The 21,458-nt window shown below is 42.9% G+C and overlaps 2 protein-coding genes across 6 annotated transcripts; one reads left to right on the top strand and one right to left on the bottom strand.

The window, feature by feature from the left end:
• The first annotated feature begins 1,353 nt into the window (after nt 1-1,353).
• Nucleotides 1,354-10,701, top strand: adprh (ADP-ribosylarginine hydrolase). 3 transcript variants are annotated; one of them, XM_026162955.2, is made up of 8 exons: nt 1,354-1,702; nt 2,836-2,959; nt 3,129-3,237; nt 3,556-3,654; nt 4,432-4,537; nt 6,877-7,143; nt 8,395-8,609; nt 9,967-10,701. In XM_026162955.2, exons 1-8 carry the CDS (start codon nt 1,695-1,697, stop codon nt 10,113-10,115), a joined length of 1,077 nt encoding a protein of 358 aa, XP_026018740.2. In that variant the 5' UTR covers nt 1,354-1,694; the 3' UTR covers nt 10,116-10,701. The 3 variants fall into 3 exon arrangements, with proteins under 3 accessions (XP_026018740.2, XP_026018742.2, XP_026018741.2); XM_026162957.2 differs by having other exon boundaries at nt 8,395-8,644; XM_026162956.2 differs by having other exon boundaries at nt 1,617-1,757.
• Nucleotides 10,685-21,404, bottom strand: LOC113019327 (ataxin-2-like protein). Of its 3 annotated transcripts, XM_026162950.2 has the most exons (24): nt 21,184-21,404; nt 20,678-20,784; nt 19,325-19,364; nt 18,322-18,378; nt 17,987-18,058; nt 17,698-17,857; nt 17,396-17,517; nt 17,193-17,284; nt 16,797-17,045; nt 16,185-16,630; nt 16,013-16,099; nt 15,821-15,934; nt 15,606-15,686; nt 15,437-15,498; nt 14,354-14,709; nt 14,170-14,239; nt 13,916-14,056; nt 13,636-13,699; nt 13,161-13,339; nt 12,916-13,057; nt 12,705-12,814; nt 11,712-11,891; nt 11,457-11,616; nt 10,685-11,349 (listed from the first exon to the last, which is right to left on the bottom strand). In XM_026162950.2, exons 2-24 carry the CDS (start codon nt 20,728-20,730, stop codon nt 11,300-11,302), a joined length of 3,087 nt encoding a protein of 1,028 aa, XP_026018735.2. In that variant the 5' UTR covers nt 20,731-20,784; nt 21,184-21,404; the 3' UTR covers nt 10,685-11,299. The 3 variants fall into 3 exon arrangements, with proteins under 3 accessions (XP_026018735.2, XP_026018734.2, XP_080161243.1); XM_026162949.2 differs by lacking the exon at nt 21,184-21,404 and having other exon boundaries at nt 20,678-20,944; XM_080305117.1 differs by lacking the exons at nt 12,705-12,814; nt 21,184-21,404 and having other exon boundaries at nt 20,678-20,944.
• Nucleotides 21,405-21,458: the final 54 nt, after the last annotated feature.

Below are 21,458 nucleotides of genomic sequence, written 5' to 3'. Positions count from 1 at the left end.
TGTAGTTCAAGATGTGAAATGCTTATCGTTTAAAGGTTTTCATATATTATGTGTGTGTGTGTGTGTGTGTGTCTGTGTGTGTGATCCTTCATCTGAACTGCCAAGATCATCATCTGGCATGCTCTGCTCGCCAAACTTTTATTGTTCTTGTAATGCATATTCAGGAACTCTTTTCTTTGTTTCCACAGTTTATGTGTGCTGTTTATCTTCAGTGAAGTGATGAAGTGTCTTGAAGCATTTTGTTTTAAAAGCAGTTTCTCTGTGAGATCAGTTAATGTCACAAAGCTGGATACAAACTGATTTTCTGATGCAGCTCACAGGACAGAGATGCTACAAACATCTGCTCACATCAGGCCACCCATCTAGTGCTGTGCAATACTGCAAATTTTGGTATTGATCCGACACCAAGTAAATACAGGGCCAGTATCGCTGATACCAATATTGATACTTTTAACCTATAAAAGCAGCTTATGTGGGGGATAGCAGCTTATCATGATTTATGAGGTGAATCGTCATCACTTTGCCTAATTCTGAGCACATTTGAATGACCACTGTGATGTGACTGTGATTTTTAGTTTCCACAATAATTAACATGACATAACACACCTTTCAGTTTATCATGTATAGTGCATCTCGCTTATTTTGGAGATCTGAAATGTAAATGTGCGTCTCTCTAAAGCACCTTGGGTCAGCTTCTGTAGATTAAATGTGCTGTATATGCTATAAATAAAATAGACGAGACAGTCGTGGTTCAGACATTGGGGTGGCAGTCAGGAGGTGGAGTGGGTCACCTACTGATCAAAAGGTCGGTGGTTTGATCATGACATCCAAAATGTCCTTGGGCAAGATACTAACTCCAAGTTGCTCTCTAATGCATCCATCAGGGTATGAATGTGTGTGAATGATGGGTAGAAAGCAATGGATGATGGGGGTATAAAGCGCTTTAAGTGCTCCAGGAGAGTAGAAAAGCACTATATAGAAGCTAAGTATCGATGCTATTGGGCTAGTATTGATTTAATTCCTATACCAGCACTGGTATAAATACTCTCAGTATTTGGATCAATCCACTTATACATATTACACTTATTCCTATGCTTAGGTGGAGCTGATGGTGGTGTCTGGTTGTCAGTAAGGTTATGCAAGCACCACTTTGGTGCAAATGTGAAGAATGGACAAGGAAGAAACTTGATCAAGGAGAAATGTCTGTATGAAGAAAATACCAAACAGTCAGGTTTTGTCCAGAAAAAATCCCCCTGACATTTACTGACCATAAAAATCCATCACCTTCAGATCTCCACACACAGAAATGATGTGTGTGTGTGTGTGTGTGTGTGTGTGTGTGTGTGTGTGTGTGTGTGTGTGTGTGTGTGTGTGTGTGTGTGTGTGTGATCGGTGCTTGGGAACTCGTCAGAGATCGTGCTGTTAAACATTTGTCCCCATCTTGCCAGCTGGAGAGCTAAACTTGGTTCCTCTCTGTGTCCTTTTTTAGCCCGCACGTTTTCTCGCGAGTCCGGCTGTTGGCTGTGGTTTGAAAAGTAGTTGTTACCATAACTTTTCTAAATGAACGCAATTTTTTGAGCTAGGAGTCTGAGCTACTGCTTGCAACAACCAAGCAGGGCCCGTGTGCAGCCGCGGTGTTAACTGGACGCGTGTAACCGCCTCCTGAGGATCGTTTGTGGGAACAACACGCTGCAATGGAGCGGTGAGGCTGCAGCTGCACGGAGGGAGGACGTCCTGCGTTACTTAGTTTGAATCAGGTTTCTCTGTGATTGACCTGTCCTGTTAGATCAACTCTCTTCACACGTGATATTGTTTATATGTGACATATCATGACTTCTAGAGACACAGTTTTTGCGATTTACGCTGAATGTACAATGCACGTTAACATATTTGGATATTTATAGTTACAGTGTATGTCTAGACTAGACATAAGTCTAGTACTAGACTTATGTCAAGTAACTGTAAATTAGCCTCATAGTAACTTAGAAGAATGACTGCTTTGACACAACAGCGCATTTCTCCTATAAAGCACATTTTTAATTCAGAGCTATTATTTAAGGGTTAAATGTTATCTGTGAATATTGCTTTTTAAAAAGTAAACGTAAATTACTGTGCAATTACTGTTCTTTATATTTTGCTAGAAAAATGGGAGATTTGTTGAAAAAAATGTGTAAACTTCAATAGAGTGCAGTGTATAAGACAAAAACAGAGTTGGTACAATTCCAACCATGTTGTAAGTCAATATTTGCTATGACCAAATTTATACTTCAACACAGCCTGAACTCTCTTAGGCACACCTTTAGGGGGCTTCTTAAAGGACATTTGAAGTTCTGTTTTGTTTTTTCATGTTAGCTGCCTTTTGTTTTTGTTCTCTGTCAAGATAATCCCTCTAAAGTAATGTTGAGATCCAGCTGCTGGGGAGGCCAATCTATGACTGAGCTAAATCAAGACTTTAGCTCATTGACTTCTCCAATGAGTTTTCTTTATTTAACGTAAAGTTAAAAGCACTATGAGCTGATCGGGTTGTCCGTCTGTGGCCTTTAGTGCAGCGGTCCCCAACCTTTATGCCCGACAATATTTTCATGGACCGGCCTTTTATTCATAACACACGTGAAAAGACCCAGGAAAACCGAGTAAACGATAACAAAATAACGCTGAAAACCAATAAAAACCCTGAAAACTATACATTTCACACCTGAGCCTCAACTCTCGCGGCCCGGTACCAAACGACTCACGGACTGGTACCGGTCCGAGGCCCGGGGGTTGGGGACCGCTGCTTTAGTGCATTTTAGGTGATCTTTGCAAAGTTCAGCAGGCTAACTGTGATCTTTTCAGCCCCAGCAGGTCTGCTACGCTTGAGCTCTACAAGGCAGCCATGTTGCTGAGTGGAGTTGGTGATGCCTTGGGCTACAGGAACCAGCTGTGGGAGTACAATGAATCAGGACCAGCTATTCACCAGGTCAGTACTGGACCAGCAAAGCATTTCCATCCAGGGTTCCTATTTTTTCTTATGCATAAAGATGAAGGTATCATCTAATTTATGAGTTACATGTAGTTTTTATTGATGATGACTTAGAAGGGAGTTATTAAGAAAGGAGTGTTCATCATCATCCTCTCTGTCCATGCAGGAGCTTCAGGAACTTGGTGGCCTAAAGAACATCAAGGCTGAGCTCCCTGACTGGCCTGTGAGTGACGACACAGTTCTGCATCTGGCTACAGCTGAAGGACTAGCAACAGGCGAGTCCAAAGCCACATTAAAACATTTTGTTCTACTTGGTTTTTCCTCTGTTGCACATCTTGCTGGAATCGAGGAGCTGATTGGATTGACCTTACAGCCGCTGTTCACGCCTCTTCAAGAGCTCCACAAAAAAAGGTCAAATCTAATTTCCAGCCTTGCCTTGATTTAGCGCTCTATTAGGTGCTACCCAAGTGGGGGAAAAAGAGGCAGAAATTCAACTTGACCTTTAGTGGGATACGGCAAACCAGGCAGTCCTGTTAACAGATCAGTTACCTCTTTAAAGTCTGCAGTTTGAACAATGTGTGTCATCCTAACAGGAAAGACTGGGGAGGAGCTCATGCATGAGGTGGCTGCTCGTTATGTGGAAGCCATGAAGGACATGGAGGGCAGAAAACCAGGGCCTTCGAGCATTCTGGGTAAAACATCATTTTGAAGTCATTTAACCCTCCTGCCATCCTTTAAAAAACTCACACCCATCACCCTAGGGACCATTCTCAGCCACGCCATAAAAAGACCATATATCCATATTTTATTCCACTTTAAATTAGCCAACCTTGTAAAACTACTTCTCCCTGAAATATTCATGTAAAGTTTTAATTATATTTTCGTTGTTTTAACCCTTCAAATCCCAGTGTTATTACATGAGCGCCCTGTGTTATAAGCCCCAAAACCCAAAAAACGAAACTAAATATTTCCACAAAAAACCAGTTGAAGTAATATGTGATTGTCATTATAAGTAGGCCTTTAGATGGACCAAAGATTGGCACCAACATACATTTTGACCTGCCATTATTTTTTTTGCATTTTTTTTGCAATTTAAAAATTAAAACTTCAAGGCCCTGAGTCTTCATTGACATCCAAGAAAAGAAGAAAAAATAAAATCATATGATGATAATTTGGGGTTGAAAAATAGCGTTTATAATGGAAGTCAATGGGCAGAAAATGGTCCCCAGGGTGATGGGTGTGGGGATTTCTGCTGCTCAGCCATTTTAGGCTGATTTAAGGAATTCACACTGGAATATTAACATTGACAGGTAAAAACTATCCTGTGGCAAGTTTGGTTATATTCCACTGAACACAGTGGAAATGGCAGCCATTTAACACATAGCAGTGGCACAAAAAGGTCCCAAGAAGGCAGGAAGGTTAACATCTGTTTATGGAGGCGATATAGAGCTAAAGCTTTGTTCTTTTAGGGGTTTCCCAGCTAAAGCCTGGGGAGGAAGGGGGATACAGAGTGGCATATAACCCTGACGGGACAGGCTGTGGAGCAGCCATGAGGTCCATGTGCATTGGCCTGAGGTAAAAAGCTCTTACTTTTCAATCTTCATGTTGTTTGTTCTTTCCCTGAGTCCGCAGTGGGTTTGGTTATTACTTTTTAATTGGCAATAATTCTGAAATATGGCTGTCTTGAGCAGATGCAGCACATCTTAATCATGAACTGAGTCTGAGTCGTGCTTTTTCTGAGAGAGTGTTTTGCTGTGTTCTCAGAGCAGTTTTTTAATAAAAAAGTAAGTGAAAGGCGTTCCAAATTATTATTATTTTTAATTAAAATTTTTAATTACATTAGGTTAATTAGGTAGTCCTATTTAGAACTCTTATTCGAGTGAGAGTTGTGTACAAAACCCACATATAAAAAATGCACAGAAACATGCATGCTAGTTGAACATAAGACAAGGATACATTGTGCATGCTCATAAATGAAGAAAAGCTCATGCAGTGTAGTTGGAGATCATTTATAAAACCATTAAAATATTCCAATCAAAGCAGAAATTGTATTTTTTTTCTTTTTTTTTTAAACTTGTTCTATTTATCAACAGCAACATATTTCAATCCGTGCCACTTTTTTCATAAAAGACACAATTTTGACTAAGAAAAGAATGACCCATGATAACATATATGAGTGTATATATTAACAATATCACCACAATATCACCATAATTGTGTATAATTAATACGTAATTGTATAAGTGCAGATAAAATAGTTAAGAAACAAGATTTGTTTCTCTATAAAAAGCTCATCTTTGTCTTTAATTTTCTTTTTTTTTTTTTTCTTTTTTTTCTTTTCTTTTTTTTTTTTTTTTTTTCCTTTTTTTCTTTTTTTTTCTGGAAGTCTTTAATTTTCTTAACAGGTGTTCCACATGGGTCTTAAAAGCGAGTCTAGCATCCAACCAGGGTCCTAAGTATGCAAAGTAATTAACAGTTTAAAGACTAAGAAGAGTTTGAATATGGACTGTACCATCCCATACTCTTGTCTTTATCTAATTCTAAAACAAGCTTATGTTTAATAAGAGAATTTTGAAATGTATCAATAGCGAACTGTAGATTTTTAATGCAAAGGAAGAGACTGTGGTATATATAGTGGTGTCATCTGCATAAAAATTGACATTACAGTTTTGGGTGGCAGAGAGTATTATTTGTGTAAAGGGCAAATAAAAGAGCTCCAAGAATAGATCCTTGTGGAACACCTGTACAAATGGCAAATGGACTTGACCTGAAGTCTTTTGGAGACTATTTTAATTCTGTTAGAAAGATAATCAGCAAACTAACCAACATCTAAACTGAGAACCATCTTTGTGCTAAATGCAATACAGATGAGGACAGAATTATTTCTGTGTTTCTAGTTTTATTTTTGATCCTAAATTATTTTACCGAGCACAAAAGTCTAGTATTATAATGTAAAAGGTAAATCCATTTTTATTTGTGTATCACATTATACAAGAAATAAGTTTAATATCCTCAACGTTACAACCACCCAAAGACAATAATGATCCCAGATCCAGGTCCAAGTCATCAGTTATAATAATCCACATTGGCTGAGAGTAATATTTTTCTCTTGGACTCTGTTTATCTGTTTTTGAGGTGCAAAGTGTTGCCCTTCTTATGCAACTCACATGACTTTCAAAGGTGAAGGTTTCCTGTGGAGTTTTTGACTTCTTTGTGGGGTTTTTGTCTCCTGCATAGAAGAGGAGGTCACACAGGTGATCTCACGTTATTCTGCTCATCTACATGTAGCAGAAACAAGGAGCAATATTTAATATATGTATACTTTACTTATTTTAAGTTTAAGATCTCTCTTTCAGGATACCCCCGGGGGCAAGAAACAAAAATCAGTCATGACAGTTAATGCAGTTGAGACAAAACTACTAAAATAAAACTGTTATTTAATATTAGGAAGGTGATCTGCAGTTCACTCCATTGAAATAGTTCTTAGTGTCTAAAATGAGTGATTCAAGTTCATCTGTTAACGTAGACTGCATTAAAAAAAAAAACGAGCTTATGACTATAATGCTGATTTTGACTCTTTGACAGTGCCAGATATGCTGAGTTTTTATTTTTATTTTATATAAAAACACAGAAAAAGTGAAAAATATCTACTATTAGCATTTTAACAACAAATAATTTACTAGTTTTTTTTTTAGCTCTCAACAAATACTGATAATTCAATTATTGGAAGAATAACAGCTTCTTTATGGAAAAAACATGTTTTTCCAGACGTATTTATCTGCACCATACTAACTCAGAATGATGATGCTCAGAAGTTCTGTGCATGTCAATGAGAAAACCTGAATATTTCAGGTGATAGATATTATCTTCCTTAATAAATACTGATAAGGTCTTTAATATTTCATCCCCATCAGGTATCCAAAGCCCGACCAGCTGTTGTCATTGGTGGCGGTTGCTGTTGAGACAGGCAGAATGACCCATCCTCACCCCACGGGCTTCCTGGGAGCCGTCGCGTCAGCCCTTTTCACTTCATACGCCATCCAGCGCAGGCCAATCACAACTTGGGGTCTGGGCCTGATAAACGAGGCCTGCCCAATAGCAAAGAACTTCGTTGAAGGTCGAGGCTATGCCGTGGAGGAGACCGAGAGAGACTGGGGCTACTTCTGTGACAAGTGGCAATGGTATGGGCTGCTGAAATTGAGCCTTGTTAGGCTGTCATGTTGAATTCAGATTAAAGTTTCCAGCATCAGCAAGTTCTATTAACCTATTTCAGCGTCAAGGTTAACAGACGGTGACATGAAATTGTACTAAAATGTCACCGGTCAGGTTTACTTAAGCAGAACAAATGTCATTTTTATCCTGCAGTACTACATCCTCTGACAAAGATCAATGTAAGTGCAAAACACTATATTCAGGTAAATGTGCGAAATGTGCCTTTTATATTTCTGGTAACTTGATGTAATATATGCTTGAATGAGATCATGTGATATAAAGGAAGAGTTTGTTATTTTGGGAAATAAACTTACGGACTTGGTTGGCTATATAGTGATTACACTGGAGGTACAGCCATCCTGTAAAGTCCAGTATTTGAGCTTACACTAATAAATCACATTGCAAAAGAAAACTGATGACAAATGCAAATTAAAACATGCAGAATACTTTTTAACATGAAATTCTTAATCACAAAAAGTAAGAAAACTCAATTTTCCTTCAACTTTCATACCGAACAGAAAAACTGATAAGTTGTACAACAAAAGCAAAATGTTTCCAGATGGTCTAATTATAACTGAGAAACCCCAGAGTGAATCCTGCAATTATTGCAATATATATGAAAATGCTACACTGATGTTCAGAGTACCATCTGGAAACGCCACAATATTTGGATTAGCTGTCTAAAAATCATTTTTTAATGACTAACACATTTTGTGACAAACATTTTCATATTAAAGTATTCTTTAATATATATATTTATATATTAAGAAATTATCGCTAGTTGAATTTTGCAATGTTATTTTAAAAGTGTGCTCAAATATGGGACTTTAGAGGACGGCGTTATTTTTTGAATATTCGAACTAGCCAATTATCAGACATGTTTTGATATTTTATTTTTATATTACATATATGAAGCTAAAGAAATTCACTGCGATTATTATTATGTATGTTCACATTCTAATCTGGCAAATCAAAAATGATTGAGTCATTTTGGTGATTTGAGATGGAATGACCCTAAAAGTAAGCGAGTGATTAAATGGTAGGAGTAGCTACTGGACACAGAAATATATTTTGATTTTGTCCAAAGGTAATAAAAAACAGACCTTTTTGTAGAAACAGTCATGACATGACTGCATTGTTTTATTTTTTTCATTTTAACAGAGAGAGAATGACACAGGTAGACCGTGTAGATGCTGTGAACCCCCCTTTCCTGTCTGCAGGTACTTGGATCTGAGGGGCCTCGCTCACGGTGTGGGCCCTGCGATTTGGCCTGCCTCTTACGGCCCTGCTGAAAGAGACGAAGCCTATAAGAGCTTCAGCTTGTCAGGTTGGGCCGGACGCAGTGGCCATGATGCTCCAATGATAGCGCTGGACGCCTTGCTAGGCGCAGGTTCAGACTGGGAAGAGCTGATGAGCAGGGCCGCCTTCCATGGAGGTCAGAGGTCTCACTGGTGTAATGTATTATAAGCTGTGAGTGAAGTCTTGCACTAAATGTAAAACCTTTACCTAAAATATGTGTTTAATTATATTAACACAAACTCAGCTTTAGTTTGAAGTCTGCTTTTTCTTTTTGACAATCTTTGGTTTAGTTTGATAGTGACTCCGGTAACCATCATGTTACCGGAGTCAGCATTCCTCTCGTTTCAAACATTTACACACAGTCACTCAGAAAAAGGTGTTGTTGTTTTCAAGCAATGGATTATTAAATCCCTGTACAAAGTAAGTTATTAAACTAACAGCACCACTTGAGATGCTCTTTCACCTAATTGCTAAATAATGTAACTACAGGGAACTATGAAGAAGGTATTTGGTGTATCCACTGACAGAGGAAGAAGACGAGGAGACATGATGGAGACAAATTGAGGGAATTGTGGCTGAGATGACAGAAAGTGGATAAAAGATGTTGTATTTGTAGCTGCCAGGCAGAGGAAAGGAGGCAGACCTCAGGGTTCATGGAAGTAGTGGAGGAGGGCCTGCAGAGGGTTGGTGTAACAGAAGGGTGCTGATCAGCTGTGGTGACCCCTAAAGAGAGCAGCTGAAGGAACAATGTAACCTTTCGTACAACTTCAAAGAAATCTTGTAAATTCCCTGGAAATTTCTCTCCCATGTAAACTGAGTTCGGCTGGTTGTTGCTTAAGCAGTTTGTGTCTCAAAGTGCAGATAATTAGAAACTAATGTGATTTCTGAACTCAGGAATGCAAATGTGTTGCAAATGCAAATTGTACTGCAATTGTACCCAATACTGGTCCGTTTTAAGGAAAGTAGGAACTTTGTGAACATGGAACAAGACTTAAGAAGTAAATCAGACATTAAACGGACAGCTTGATGTCAGCTGATAAAGTAAGGCATGAAGATTAAGCTGCCAGTTGTTTGACTTCTCAATAATTATGCAACAAGGTGTGAGACAAACTGTGTGAATGAAAAAAAATCTGGTGTCTTTGTTTAGTAAGAGAAAAAACAAACCAGAAGTACACCCTGGACAGGATCACCAGTTAACCCAACCTCACTCTGTTTTCTTTGGATTGTGGGAGAGAACCTGTGAACCCCACACAGAAAGGCCTCGGCCAAATGGTGGGTTTGAACATGGGACCTTCTGTCTCTGAGGCAACAATATTAATCCCCACCAAAGAAGCCAGTCTAGTGATAGATGGATGGTTATTATTTCTAATAATAATATTAAAAAAAAAAATCATTAGTCACTTTTAAGATGGCCACAAAGATAAATGATAAATATCAGTGATGCATTATCACGCACACTAACTGCTCACTCTGCTCTCATCTCTCTTGTCCAGGTGACAGCGACAGCACCGCAGTGATTGCGTGCTGCTGTTGGGGTCTCCTCTACGGATTGCAGGGGGTCCCCGAAGGCAACTACGCCAACCTGGAGTACCGGGAGCGACTGGAGCGCAGTGCCGAGCAGCTCTACGCGCTGTCACACTGAGGAAGGTCGCTGCAACCCCGCCGTGCTGACAGAGCGTGTCCCGGCCCGCTGCGGCAAGGGGGAAACTGGGCCACGCACACTGACACACTGAAGTAGAGCTAGCTGGTGTGCTCAGTAGTACATTGATTTAGAGAGCTGTCACTGAGCCACAGTATGTTGTCATAGTCGCCTAAAGGGGAAGCAGAAGCAGTGTCCTACTAACCTAAAGAGTCCTCTCTGCCAGAACAAGGACAGAGTGCCTCGTGATGTTGGCACGGAGGCTAGCATATAAGCAGGGGTCCCCCTAGTGACCGTTTTAAATCAACATATTTGCTCCTGTGAGCAGAACGAATCCAAGCTAATGAGAATATGAAATGAATGAGCAGCATCCTCTGGGAGGTAATTTGCTTTGTTTTGTTCAACCTGACATAATGACAAACGCTCCAGCCTCAAATTAAATGTGCTTTTGCTAAAGGATAATGAAAAATAAATTGGTGTGCCTCATGGTCGTTAACTCCTGAAGTGAGAAGGCAAACTAATGCTCCAGACAAAAACATAATTAACAATACAATAAATTAAACGCTTTGTAGTTGAGTTGAAAACTTTATTTTTTGGTCATTGTTTATTTTTAAATTTTTTTTGTCTTGTCCATTTTTTTGTTTTTTAATTAGATTTTCCTACAAGGGAAAAGAAGGGGAAAGGGGATGTTTGTAACTACTGGATAGAGTTTTAAAAAAATTTGCTAAAAGTCCTCATCACGTCTTCAAATCCCTCCTTTCCTGTATTCATGAGAAACAGTCCGTTTCTCATTTGTGTCGTAGTACAAGGCTAAAAAACAATTCTGGAAGATAAAGAGTCTGCTGCTGTTTTCCCTCCGCGCCTGGTCCTCCCAGTAAGGTGCCTCGTGTCTCTGAATAGGGTAAATAAAAAGTCGGGGAGAAGAGCGGGACAGCACCAGGGGTCAGGCGCTGCTGCCATCCTGTCACCTTCATCGTTAGCATTAAAAAGCTCCTCCTAGTGCCGCACGGACACCGAGGTTTGTACTGAAGAAGCGTAAGGTGCTGCGAGGTTTCTGATTTCTTCTCTGCTCCGTGTGATCCTGTCAGTTTCTTTGTTTTAAATGAGTCGCGTTCACTCTGGGCCTCTCATCCAGCAGACGGGGATTGGGAGAGGGGGAGAACAATCTGGGAGGTTGCAGAGAGGCTTTAGTTTCCAGGCGGATGGAAGGAAGCGGGGTGTGGCTGGACCTGCATCGCTGTGGGAGGTAAACAAAAATAAAACAGAGCCTGTAAAGCCCGCGCTTCAAACGACCCCTTTGTTTGACCCATAAAAGGGAAATCTGAGGGAGGGGTTGTGTGATACCTTGCTGGATGTAGAAGTGTTGGTGTGCTCCTTGCTGAGGTCCGTGTTGGGGGTGCTGGGGCACTGCACCAGGGCCCTGCTGAGGCTGCAACATTACTATTTGGGGCTGACCATGGCTCCCCGAATGGTGGGGACCCGAAATGGCTCCTTGAACATGAGCCTGGGGGACAACAAGATCAGTTGACATGGTTTAGATCAGAAGTTAAAACACCACCTGCTGAGAAAAGGGGGAAAACAGGAAAATGGAGCACATACCTGTGCTATCTGTCCAAGGGGGTAGGTGGGTGGGATGCCCTGGTGACCATGGATGCTGTACCCCGGAATGGAGTAAGAACCCTGTGGAGACGTGTGGCCAGGCGGCATGTTGGGTGGGGTGGGTGCTGACAAGGGGCCTGAGTGGTACAAGGACTGGGGCTGTGGGCCCGACTGGGCGTTCTGAAAAGCACATCAAGGTGTGAAAATTCATCAAGGGCCATAAAAATAAAGCTGTAGAGAAGGAAAAGGTGCACATGTGCCTTTTCCAAAAGTGAGATTAGAACAAGTGCTATGCTTTTCAGCTTATTATCATTATTATTAAGTCAACATATCTAAATAGATCACCAAAAATCAACCTGATAGTGCAAGCTGCTTAATTTCAGAATTCATAGTCTAAGGAGCTTAAAAAGAAAAAGCATCTGGACTTCTTTAAGTTGCTTGAAGACGTTTACCTCTCATCTGAGAAGCTTCTGCAGTTTTAGGGTCAAATGATGGAGAGTCCCAGATTTAACCCCTGTGGGAGTGTCCCCCCAAGAGGGACAATGGATCCCCTATTGATCCTCTAACTAATCACACGAGCCAAGGTGTGAAAAACGGTGTAGGTCACAATCAGCCAAGGTTTTGGATGAGCTCACTGTGAAACCTAGCCCCACCCTATCATGTGATCAAATGGCCCAGGATGTGAGCGGGCGCTAAGGTGTCTGCCATCTATTATCCAAAACTGGATTATAGATGGCAGACTCGGTTCAAAGATGGTTGTTCACGGCAACTTAAAGAAGTCCAGACGCTTTTCTTCCCAAGCGCCTTAGACAACGATGACCTGGATGATTGAGAACCTTCACAGATATAATTGGAATGAATTCTGAACATATTTCACACAATCCAGTCTGAAAATGTAAGGTGTGTCGAAGCTGTTGACATAAAGCAGCAATGAGCAGCCCACACTGCACAGACCAGGTGGACGGTCCCTTCTCCTTTTCGGGGGCGTCCTACCTGTCCAGGGCTAGGTGCAGTGTGCTGGGGTGGGGGCTGATTGCCTGTTGGTGTACTGGAGGGCTGAGGCTGATGAACTGCGCCTGTGTGATGGGAGAATGACTGTGGAGCTACAGAGGAAGAGAATTCACGTCAGGGTCGACTCTGTATCTACAAATCAATCGATTCGGGTCACGTGGATATTTTGTCGTTCACATCCATCTCCACTCACCGTAGATGCCCTGCTGTGGGCCTTGAGGTCCATCTCCCTGTGCAGAGAACTGGGGCCCTCCTGGTGGACCGAGGGCTTGTGGGTGGGGACCCCCACCTTGACCTATCATCCTGGCTCCACCTTGCAGCATTGAGTACATGGGCTTTTGAGGATGGAGAAAAGAAAGGAAAAAGGTGTTATTCTGCTGAATGAGAAATAATGTAAAACCCCGACTACAGAATGTGTTTGGAGGGCAGACGTGCTACCTGTCCAGGGTAGGGTGTCATGGCCTGGATGACCTGCTGCTGGCCATACTGCTGAGGGTTGTACTGAAGGTAGGACTGGGGGTAAGGGGACGCTACCAGCGGGGCCCCAGCAGCTGATGCAGCTTGCAGCATGGGGGGTGCTGAAGAACCATGGTCAGAGCGCTGAGCCACAACCGAGCCTAATGAGAGGAGCCAATCATCAAGAGAACAGAAACATGGAGGACAAAAACACCATCTTTCCCGTTCCTCACTGCAGATTCCAGAGTTCAGTCGTCTCTAATTTAAGTGTTTAAGCGTTTCTGCAAGTTTAAAGCATGACGGCTCTGTGTTTCACAGCAGATCACAACTCAAGGTTAACATTGAGGTAACAGTCAGCACTTTCTCTGGAGCCGAAAGTCAAGCCTCTGACAAGAGCTGACAGGAAATTCATTTTAAATATGTGGGAAACAATATAAAAAGCACACGCTGCAGTTACCTTTTGCTCTGGGGTATTTTCCCTGGCCCACTGTAGACATGGTGTACTGATACATTTGTGGGGGCTGAAAGACAAAAAGATGAACAGCTGAGCACAAGAACTGTGGCTTTAATGTGAAAAGAAAAACTGCAAACAGTATCCGATTGCAGTTCCACGTGAATATTTGGCTTTTTATTGGCATGTTTCAAATGCCAGCAAGATATTTGTAGAAGGTGTTAAGCACGACATTTAGAGAAAGACGCCTTAAGTGACCATGTTTATTTATTTTTGGCTTGCGTACCGGCACAGAGTGGATCTGTGAGATGTAGGAGGAGAGGTAGGGTTGGGGGTTGTAGAGCGGCCCCTGTCCTCCTGGATGCTGCAGCACCACGGGGCTCTGAGGAGTTGGCCGAGGTGGGGTGGGCGCAGTGTTGGGCTTCGTCTGTCAGAAACACATCACGGGTAAATAAATATAGATTCAATATATGAAATAATATCTTAATTTCTGTGTGTGTTTTTTAAGTTTTAATGACTTAACAGATTCAAGTGTCTTACCATAGGCATCTGAGGTTTGATAGGATTGAACTCTTTAGCATTTGGGTTTAAGGTTGATTTCTTTACTTGGCTGCAAAAGAGAAAATAGTTGTTATAAATTATGATGAGTGCAATAAACTGAGTTAAAAAAAATAAATCACACAGTTCACAGTCAGAAATCTTTAGTCCTTTTATTTAAACTCACTCTGCTACGCCTTCTGTCCTCTCCGCTGCCTCGGACCTGACCTCCTCACTTCCTGGGGTCCTGGCAGGCTGAGGGGTGGCTGGGGACTGCCTGTCTGAGAGGGGTGCCGTGGCGGCAGCTGTTGCGGTGCCCAGTGTAGCTGCAGTGTCCTTGGAGGGGTCCTCGGAGACGGCTGGCAAAGGCTGGGTCTGGGAAGGACTGGGAGCTGCAGGCTGAGGTTTAGACTCTGATGGAGGATGAGCGTCTGATGGCGCGGGGTTGGCTGCGCTGGGCTGGCTGACCTCGCTTACAGCAGGAGGGGTCGTCCCTGCTGCAGGAGAACTGGGAGAGCTGGAGTTAGCTCCGCTGGGTGGGAGCTGGAAGATAAAAAGGAGTCGAGGGATAAGCAGTTGGTCTGTAAAAGCAAAATTGTTTGTTTCATCCAACAAATCAAATAATTAATTTACTATCAGACATGACAGCAAAGCCTCACAACTGAGGAGCCTGTTATAACTACTGAGGTTTAATTTAAGTTCACAAGAATATAAAACGTGTTGATTAGCAATCCCGCTATAATAGGTCATAATAGTATCCAAATGAGGAGTACTGTTTCTAAGAAAAGGTGGAAAAGGAGACTGTGAAACACAAGAATCTTGAGTCCAATCCAACAATGTGCACAGAAACAGAGTCATAACAGATTAATCTGAGGCTTTGCAGCAGCCTGATGTCATAATCAACTTTCAGCTCAGTCACATTTAATAACAATCGAGTATTGTAATCTTATGTGCCTTTTATTTTAGACATGTACTGCCTGTGAATTGCTGGGCTGACACCAATGTTGTAAAATAATTTAATACTGATCATTGTTTCCTTTTTACTTTGTTACTGTGGCAGTTCAATTGAATAAAAGCTGTTACTGGTCAGTGACACTGTAAAGACCGAGATGGATGACTAGCATTGAGCGTCATCTGCTAAAGTTGATCATCACAACATGATTAAGATGGGAGTGATGTTGGAGGGAGGTCTGACATCACTGATGTCAGCACGCAGCCTTGTGATTGGTGACGGATTTTCTCATTTCACACGTCGCTGAAACACTCTTACCCTGAACTCTTTGCCAAATTTTCGCAGCTCCTCAATGTGGGACCTCTGCTGAACCGACGGCGCTGGTGGAAGAGAAAAGAGTTTTGAGAACTTCAAACAACAACACAAAGGGTGCGTAACTAGGCAAAAAGCTCACTTCCAGCGTTTAGCCAGCACCAAACTTAAATACCTTTACTCGTCTTGCTTTCCTCTGTTGTGCTCGGGCTCTCGCCGGAGCGTTCCTTTGCAGCTGCACCGAGGATCTCATTCACTGTGAAAACGGCACAATAATCCAGTTAGTTGCAGAATTTCTAATTCCAAGCTGATGCATACTGTTAAGAGCCTCGTGCTTTAACTTTCGTTTTAAAATTGTTCTATGAACACAAACATTAGGAGAGACTGTACCATCTACAGGGAAGAGAGGGGCGGGGCCTGATGTCTTCTGAGCAGGCAGCGAGACAGAAGATGTGTCCAAGTAAGGTGTGTCCTGGGAAGAGCCTGATTTAGGGGAACGAGTAGCTGTAAGAAAATTGAAAGTGAAGTTAGTTTGATTGAATTTCATAATTAACATGGGGGGTGACCAGAACGTCACTGTACCTGTGGACTGAGCGTGAGAGTTCTGAGTGCGGCTTGTCCGGCTTGACTGTGGAGGTCTTTGGGCTTTAGGAGAGGTCCTTGCAGCAACTGAAAGCACAGAAACATCTGCTTTAGCAACAGGCATAGATGCTACAGCTGTGAAGTCGATCCTGAGAAAAGTTAACACACTCACCTCCATTAACTGGTCTGCTAGCGTCGGACAGCGAGTGCGGGAGTGAGTGGGAATGAGGAACCGTGTGTCCGTGTGGAGCGGGCGGGCTGGCTGGGGACGGGACAGTTGAAGCGGAAGCTGAACTGGATGATGGGCCGCCAGGTGAAGCAGGCGTGTAGGGGCTGGCTGGGCCGGAGCCTGGACTCGGGCTGGCGTTTCCCTGTGGGTGGTGAGGGGCGTAGGCACCGACACGACCCGACAGAGGGCTGCTTCTCTCTGAGGGGGTGACACCGGGCTGGGGCCCAGCTGCAGAGGGCAGGGGTGGTTTTGGGGACGAGGAGGATGGAGGGTTGGAGCGGTAACCTCCACTCAGGCGATTGTGAGATGGAGGCCCGCCAGAGCCTCTCTCAGCTCGTTCCCGGTTCATCTCTCTTTGACGCTGAGGTAATGGAATGTACTTGCCCTCCCTGGTGGAGAAAAGAGGGGAGCAAACGCGTTTCAAACTTTACTCTTTAGCTTTAAGTTGGAACCCCCCCACAAAAAGAGGGGGAAAAAAGTGAGTGAACACCTAAAATAAGTACAACCCTTATATCTATGTTCCTGACAAGCATTTCAGAATAAACCTCCTCTCACCTGTTGCTGGCTCCTGGACTGTCTCTACCCCTTTCCCGTTCTTTGTCACGTGGGCTCTCACGGCCCCTCTCTCGATCATTGCCGTCCCGCGCCACGGCGCTGAACTTGTCCTCCTCGGTTCTGCCCTCATCATTTTCCAGGTTGACACGACTGCGGTACTGGGGGCTCGACTCAATCTCTTGGGCCAGGCGGGCAGCGCGTGCCTCCCTCTGCCGATAGTTCTCAGAGTTGCCCCTCTCCAGCGGTACACTGGGCGGTGGGAGAAATAAAAACTGACTTAATCTGCATGTTTGTGTCAGATGTGTGTCCTACAGTAAAAATACTGATACTTATAACCTTACTGACTAGTTAAGGGAATGTTTTTGGCGTATTTTACAAACTGCTGCAGTAACTTACGTGTACATTGAGAGGCTGGAATCATACGTTGATGTGACACCATATTTGACTTCATTGTAACGAAACATCTCGTTGGCATCCCAGCCGTTAGACTGGAGACAAAAAAAAGGGAGATTAATGGGGTAGTAAAGGAATCAGCGCAAGAGTTAACAATAAGTAACAGTCTGTATACACAGAAACTTGACAGAGTGTATGAAACCTACTGTATCAGTTTCCAAATCGTAACTCTCTCCGTTGCTGTCACCTCCGTCCCATCTCTGCAAAACCTTCTCTTTATGTTCTCCATTGATGCGGCTGGAGCTGATGGCTGTGTCTGTGAAGGTGTCTGAAAAATCAAACGCAAGAAGACGTCAAAACAAGGTAGATAAATCTGAAATAGTTTCCCCATTACATCTGCAGCCATTCAAACTGAATGAAGAAGCGCCACGTTTACATTCTTTTAACCAGATTGCAGAAACCCAGAGCCTGCCCTGACTTGACCCTCGGCACACGTGCATTTTCATACCTCTGGTGGCGTAATTGAGGTCGACGTCTCTGCAGATCATCGTGACCAGGTCTGAGGGGCTGAAGATCATGGTGTCGGTGATGTCCTCCCTCCGTGGCGGAGCTGATGTTGAGCCCTCCTCCTCATTGCGTTTGTGTACAGCATCCACAGCCAACTCGCACTAAGGACATTGAGAAAGCACTCAGCGCTCAGCAAGTATTAAACAACCACAGAAAAGATGACCATCACTCTAACAGCCCGAATAAGGCGGCAAACTGATGTGCATGCCTGTGTGACCTGAGCTTCTTACCTTAGAACTGAGAGTCTTAAATATGCCCTCAAATGCACTGCCATTCTTCACTTTTATGTCACATGTGGATCCCTGAGAGAGACAAGACAGTCTTTAAAAACTATAGCTAACCAGAGAAGTGTTTATATCAGTATTAAATCAATAACTGCTATATTATTTGTGGAAAAACTGCATAAAAAAGTGAAACAAATTTAACCAGTGTACAGATCCCACCATGAAATAAAGAGTGCCTTTACAGTAGGTAAGTTTACCTATAAGACTATTGTTTACAAAATAAATAATAATAATAACAACAACATGGTCTGAAGAAGACAACAACCAGCCAAATGACTCACCACAACAGCTGTGAGGAAATGAAGCATTCTGGCATTGTTATAGACACCCTCAAACACCTACACATGGGGAAACAAGGATTTTCAAAACAAAGCTTTACAAAGACGCAATATATTTAAATTAACGCGGGCTGACGCTGACAAACTAGAACAGAGTTAAACATTAACCCTCAGAGGCCCTTCGCACCAAGAAGTGCTTATTCCTGGTCTTAAGTTAATCCGTCATAACTTGGCTTTTTAAGTCCGACCCGGCAGCTATGCCTGTTACATCATCAGCTTAAACCGTCTTCTGACTATGACCGTGTGTAAATCCTGCAATTAGTCCAGAGCAGGTAAGGTAAAAATTTTTCTGCACAGGTTACGCTAAAGGTGACGTCCCGTGCCATATAACAGACTTTTTGTTTTTACACGTGGTGGAGAGAAGAAATCATAAATTACTCAAGACGTGTCACTGGATTTAAAGTTAGTGTCGAACCGCGACTCAACATCTGGCCACCTCTTTACACGACGAACAATCCACGAGGCAAGGGTAAAACCTCTTTTCAAATGCCTCAAAAACGCCAACGTTTATATTGATTTCAATATCTTTCCACTTTTAGAAGCCGCCAGTGTCTAAACAATGACTTGTTTCCTGGTTGCGTTTTTCAAAAAATTTAATCTGTCCTTGGTGTGTTCTTGCGCTGACTGGACAGCTTGACTCTTTAATTTCACTCTTACTCAACTACCTTTACTTTCACTTTTGATCCTTTACATCTGCCGTATCAGATATTAACCAACCTCCACAGTCTTGTGTACAATCACATAACCGCACACGCAGTTTTAACCCCAATCTGATGACTGGTCATAACAGAGTAACTTTGTGGATCGGATCAGGTATAGTAAAGACCAGCTAATGCAATCAGCCACAGCTGAGTGAAGAGCAGCTGTAGATAAACCTTTCAATGGCCCTTTTACAGAGGAGGACTTTATCAAACACAGGTCATACTCATATCATCGGGATACTTACAGGAGATGACTGGAATGATGGCTTTGCAGAAGATCGATTCCTGAAAAACAAAACAAACGTATCGCTGTTCAGAAGGAGAAGAACTTGTTTAAGTCTGAGGAGTCAGTGTCACAGTCCACATCACACACTAGAAAAATTGGTTATTCGAGAAGCAGACAAAGTTACTCAGAGTGGCAGGACAAGTTCTTATGTCACTCCTGCTCACCAGAAAAGCTCCACAGTTAATTTATTCTCAATCCACGCACTCTAACTGAGGGACTTAAAGGAAAAACTGGCATACGAACATAGATATTGTTTAAAGAAATAATATTTGTTTACAGATTAATCTCCCCCCCCCATCTGTCCCATCCCCCTTCACCTCACTGCAGGTATGTCTGGCTCTAGAGCTTCAAGTTTCTCCCCAGTGTTTATTACCACACTGTTTGTTGATTCCCCTGCCCTCTCCCTTTTCCCCTCACCCCAACCAGTTGAGGCAGATGGTCGACCCTCCCCGGGGCCTGGCTATGCAAGTTTCTGTAGGTTTCCTTCTGTTTAAAGAGATGTTTCTCCCAACTCTCACTGCCTGCTTGCTGAAAGGGTATTGATTGGTTTCTCTGTAATATTCGTAATCCAATTTGCCCTATAATAACTGCTGACATAAATAAAATATAATTAGACATAAATAACGTATGTCAGTTTAGTTTGAATTTTTTTTTTAATATGCGTCCTTAAGATAGAAAACAGGAAGTCTAAATCGAAAATTAAAAACACATTTCTGCCCAAAGACGTTTGATATACGACTGGAAAAGCCATGAAAGGGTGATGTAGACCAATCTGCATGCTAAACGTAACTCCACCGTGAATGGCCACTGTGGCTCGTATCAATGCTTGCTACATGCTCGGTTACAAAACAAAGACGGAGCTAACAAGACTTCAGTAAACGCGCTCATCTCACAAATCAGCAGCACACGCGACCTCGTACTGGTCATAACAACTGTGTAATGTTAACACAGCCATTGTATCAGGCGTTTTTATTAAGCATTTGGGACGTGAGGTTATACATGTAAACAGTTTCTCCCTCCCCTCTCTTTCGCCCCTTCTCAACCAAAAACAGGCCAAATAAACTTTGTATCACCTCTATGCTGATTTGCTACTCCTAGCTTTCGCCACTTCGCTGATTCGGTTGAGGTTCGATTCGAGCGTGCTGATTGGTCCACATATGATGCCAATCTAAGAAGAGTGAATCCCATTGGCTCCTAGGTAAGCTCTATTTTTGGGGTTACGCCCACTGGGAAACAGCGCTTTAACCGGTAGGCCTTTAAGTCACGGGACAATCCCCGGACTGTCCTGAAAGAAAAATCCCAGCCCTCTTACCTTCCAGCCGGTGCCCTGTTGGCGTTGTTGATCCCGCTGACTGGAGAAGACATACCGGCAGGGCCCGATGTCCCGTTAGACGCCTTTCTCCCGCCGGATCCGGGTTGCTGTTGTTTCAGCATTGCGAAGCACAAGGCTTAGACAGTATCAAGTGTAAGCTCACTTAAAAACACCGATACCTCCTATGTGAAGTAGCTTTGAAAGCGAACTCTCTTTAGCAGTTATCAGCTGCCCTAAGAAGCGCAGAGCCGGTGTAACCTCCCCGGCTATTGTGGCTAATCTTGCTAGGTGAACACCAGTCGCGTGTGGCCTAACATGTAAAAGCAAAAACACCTCGATAATATAACTAAATCGAACACATAACTTAACAAATTACCCCACGCTATCTACTCTACAACCACACAGGCTACGCCAAAGCAAGCGACAATTAAAAATTACACCAGCTTCCGTGTAATTATTTAGCCAAGGCTGGCTAGGTTAGCATTAGCTGTGATCCTCGGGCTCACTTCGGACGCTCTCCCTCCGGGGTTTACTTTGTATCCTCGGCCGCGTCGCCTTAAATCCAACACCGCTGAACCGTCGGTTAAAAAATTACTGCTCGGCGTTACTGTCCTCTGCCGTGGAACTTAGATTTTCAGGTTTCCTTTGGAAAACCTGCTGCGGTCGGTCAACACCTCCTCTCGCTAGGACAGCTTGACTGAACCCGCGCGCGGCTGACTGCAAACCGGCTGAAAGGGGGAGGGGGCGTTGACGTGAGCGCGCTTACGTGGAAGAATGTGTG

This window comes from Astatotilapia calliptera, chromosome 8 (assembly GCF_964374335.1).
Source record: "Astatotilapia calliptera chromosome 8, fAstCal68.1, whole genome shotgun sequence".
Taxonomy (NCBI): Eukaryota; Metazoa; Chordata; class Actinopteri; order Cichliformes; family Cichlidae; genus Astatotilapia; species Astatotilapia calliptera.
Note: the sequence above shows the minus strand (reverse complement) of the source record. Positions and strands in the feature narration are given on the sequence as shown.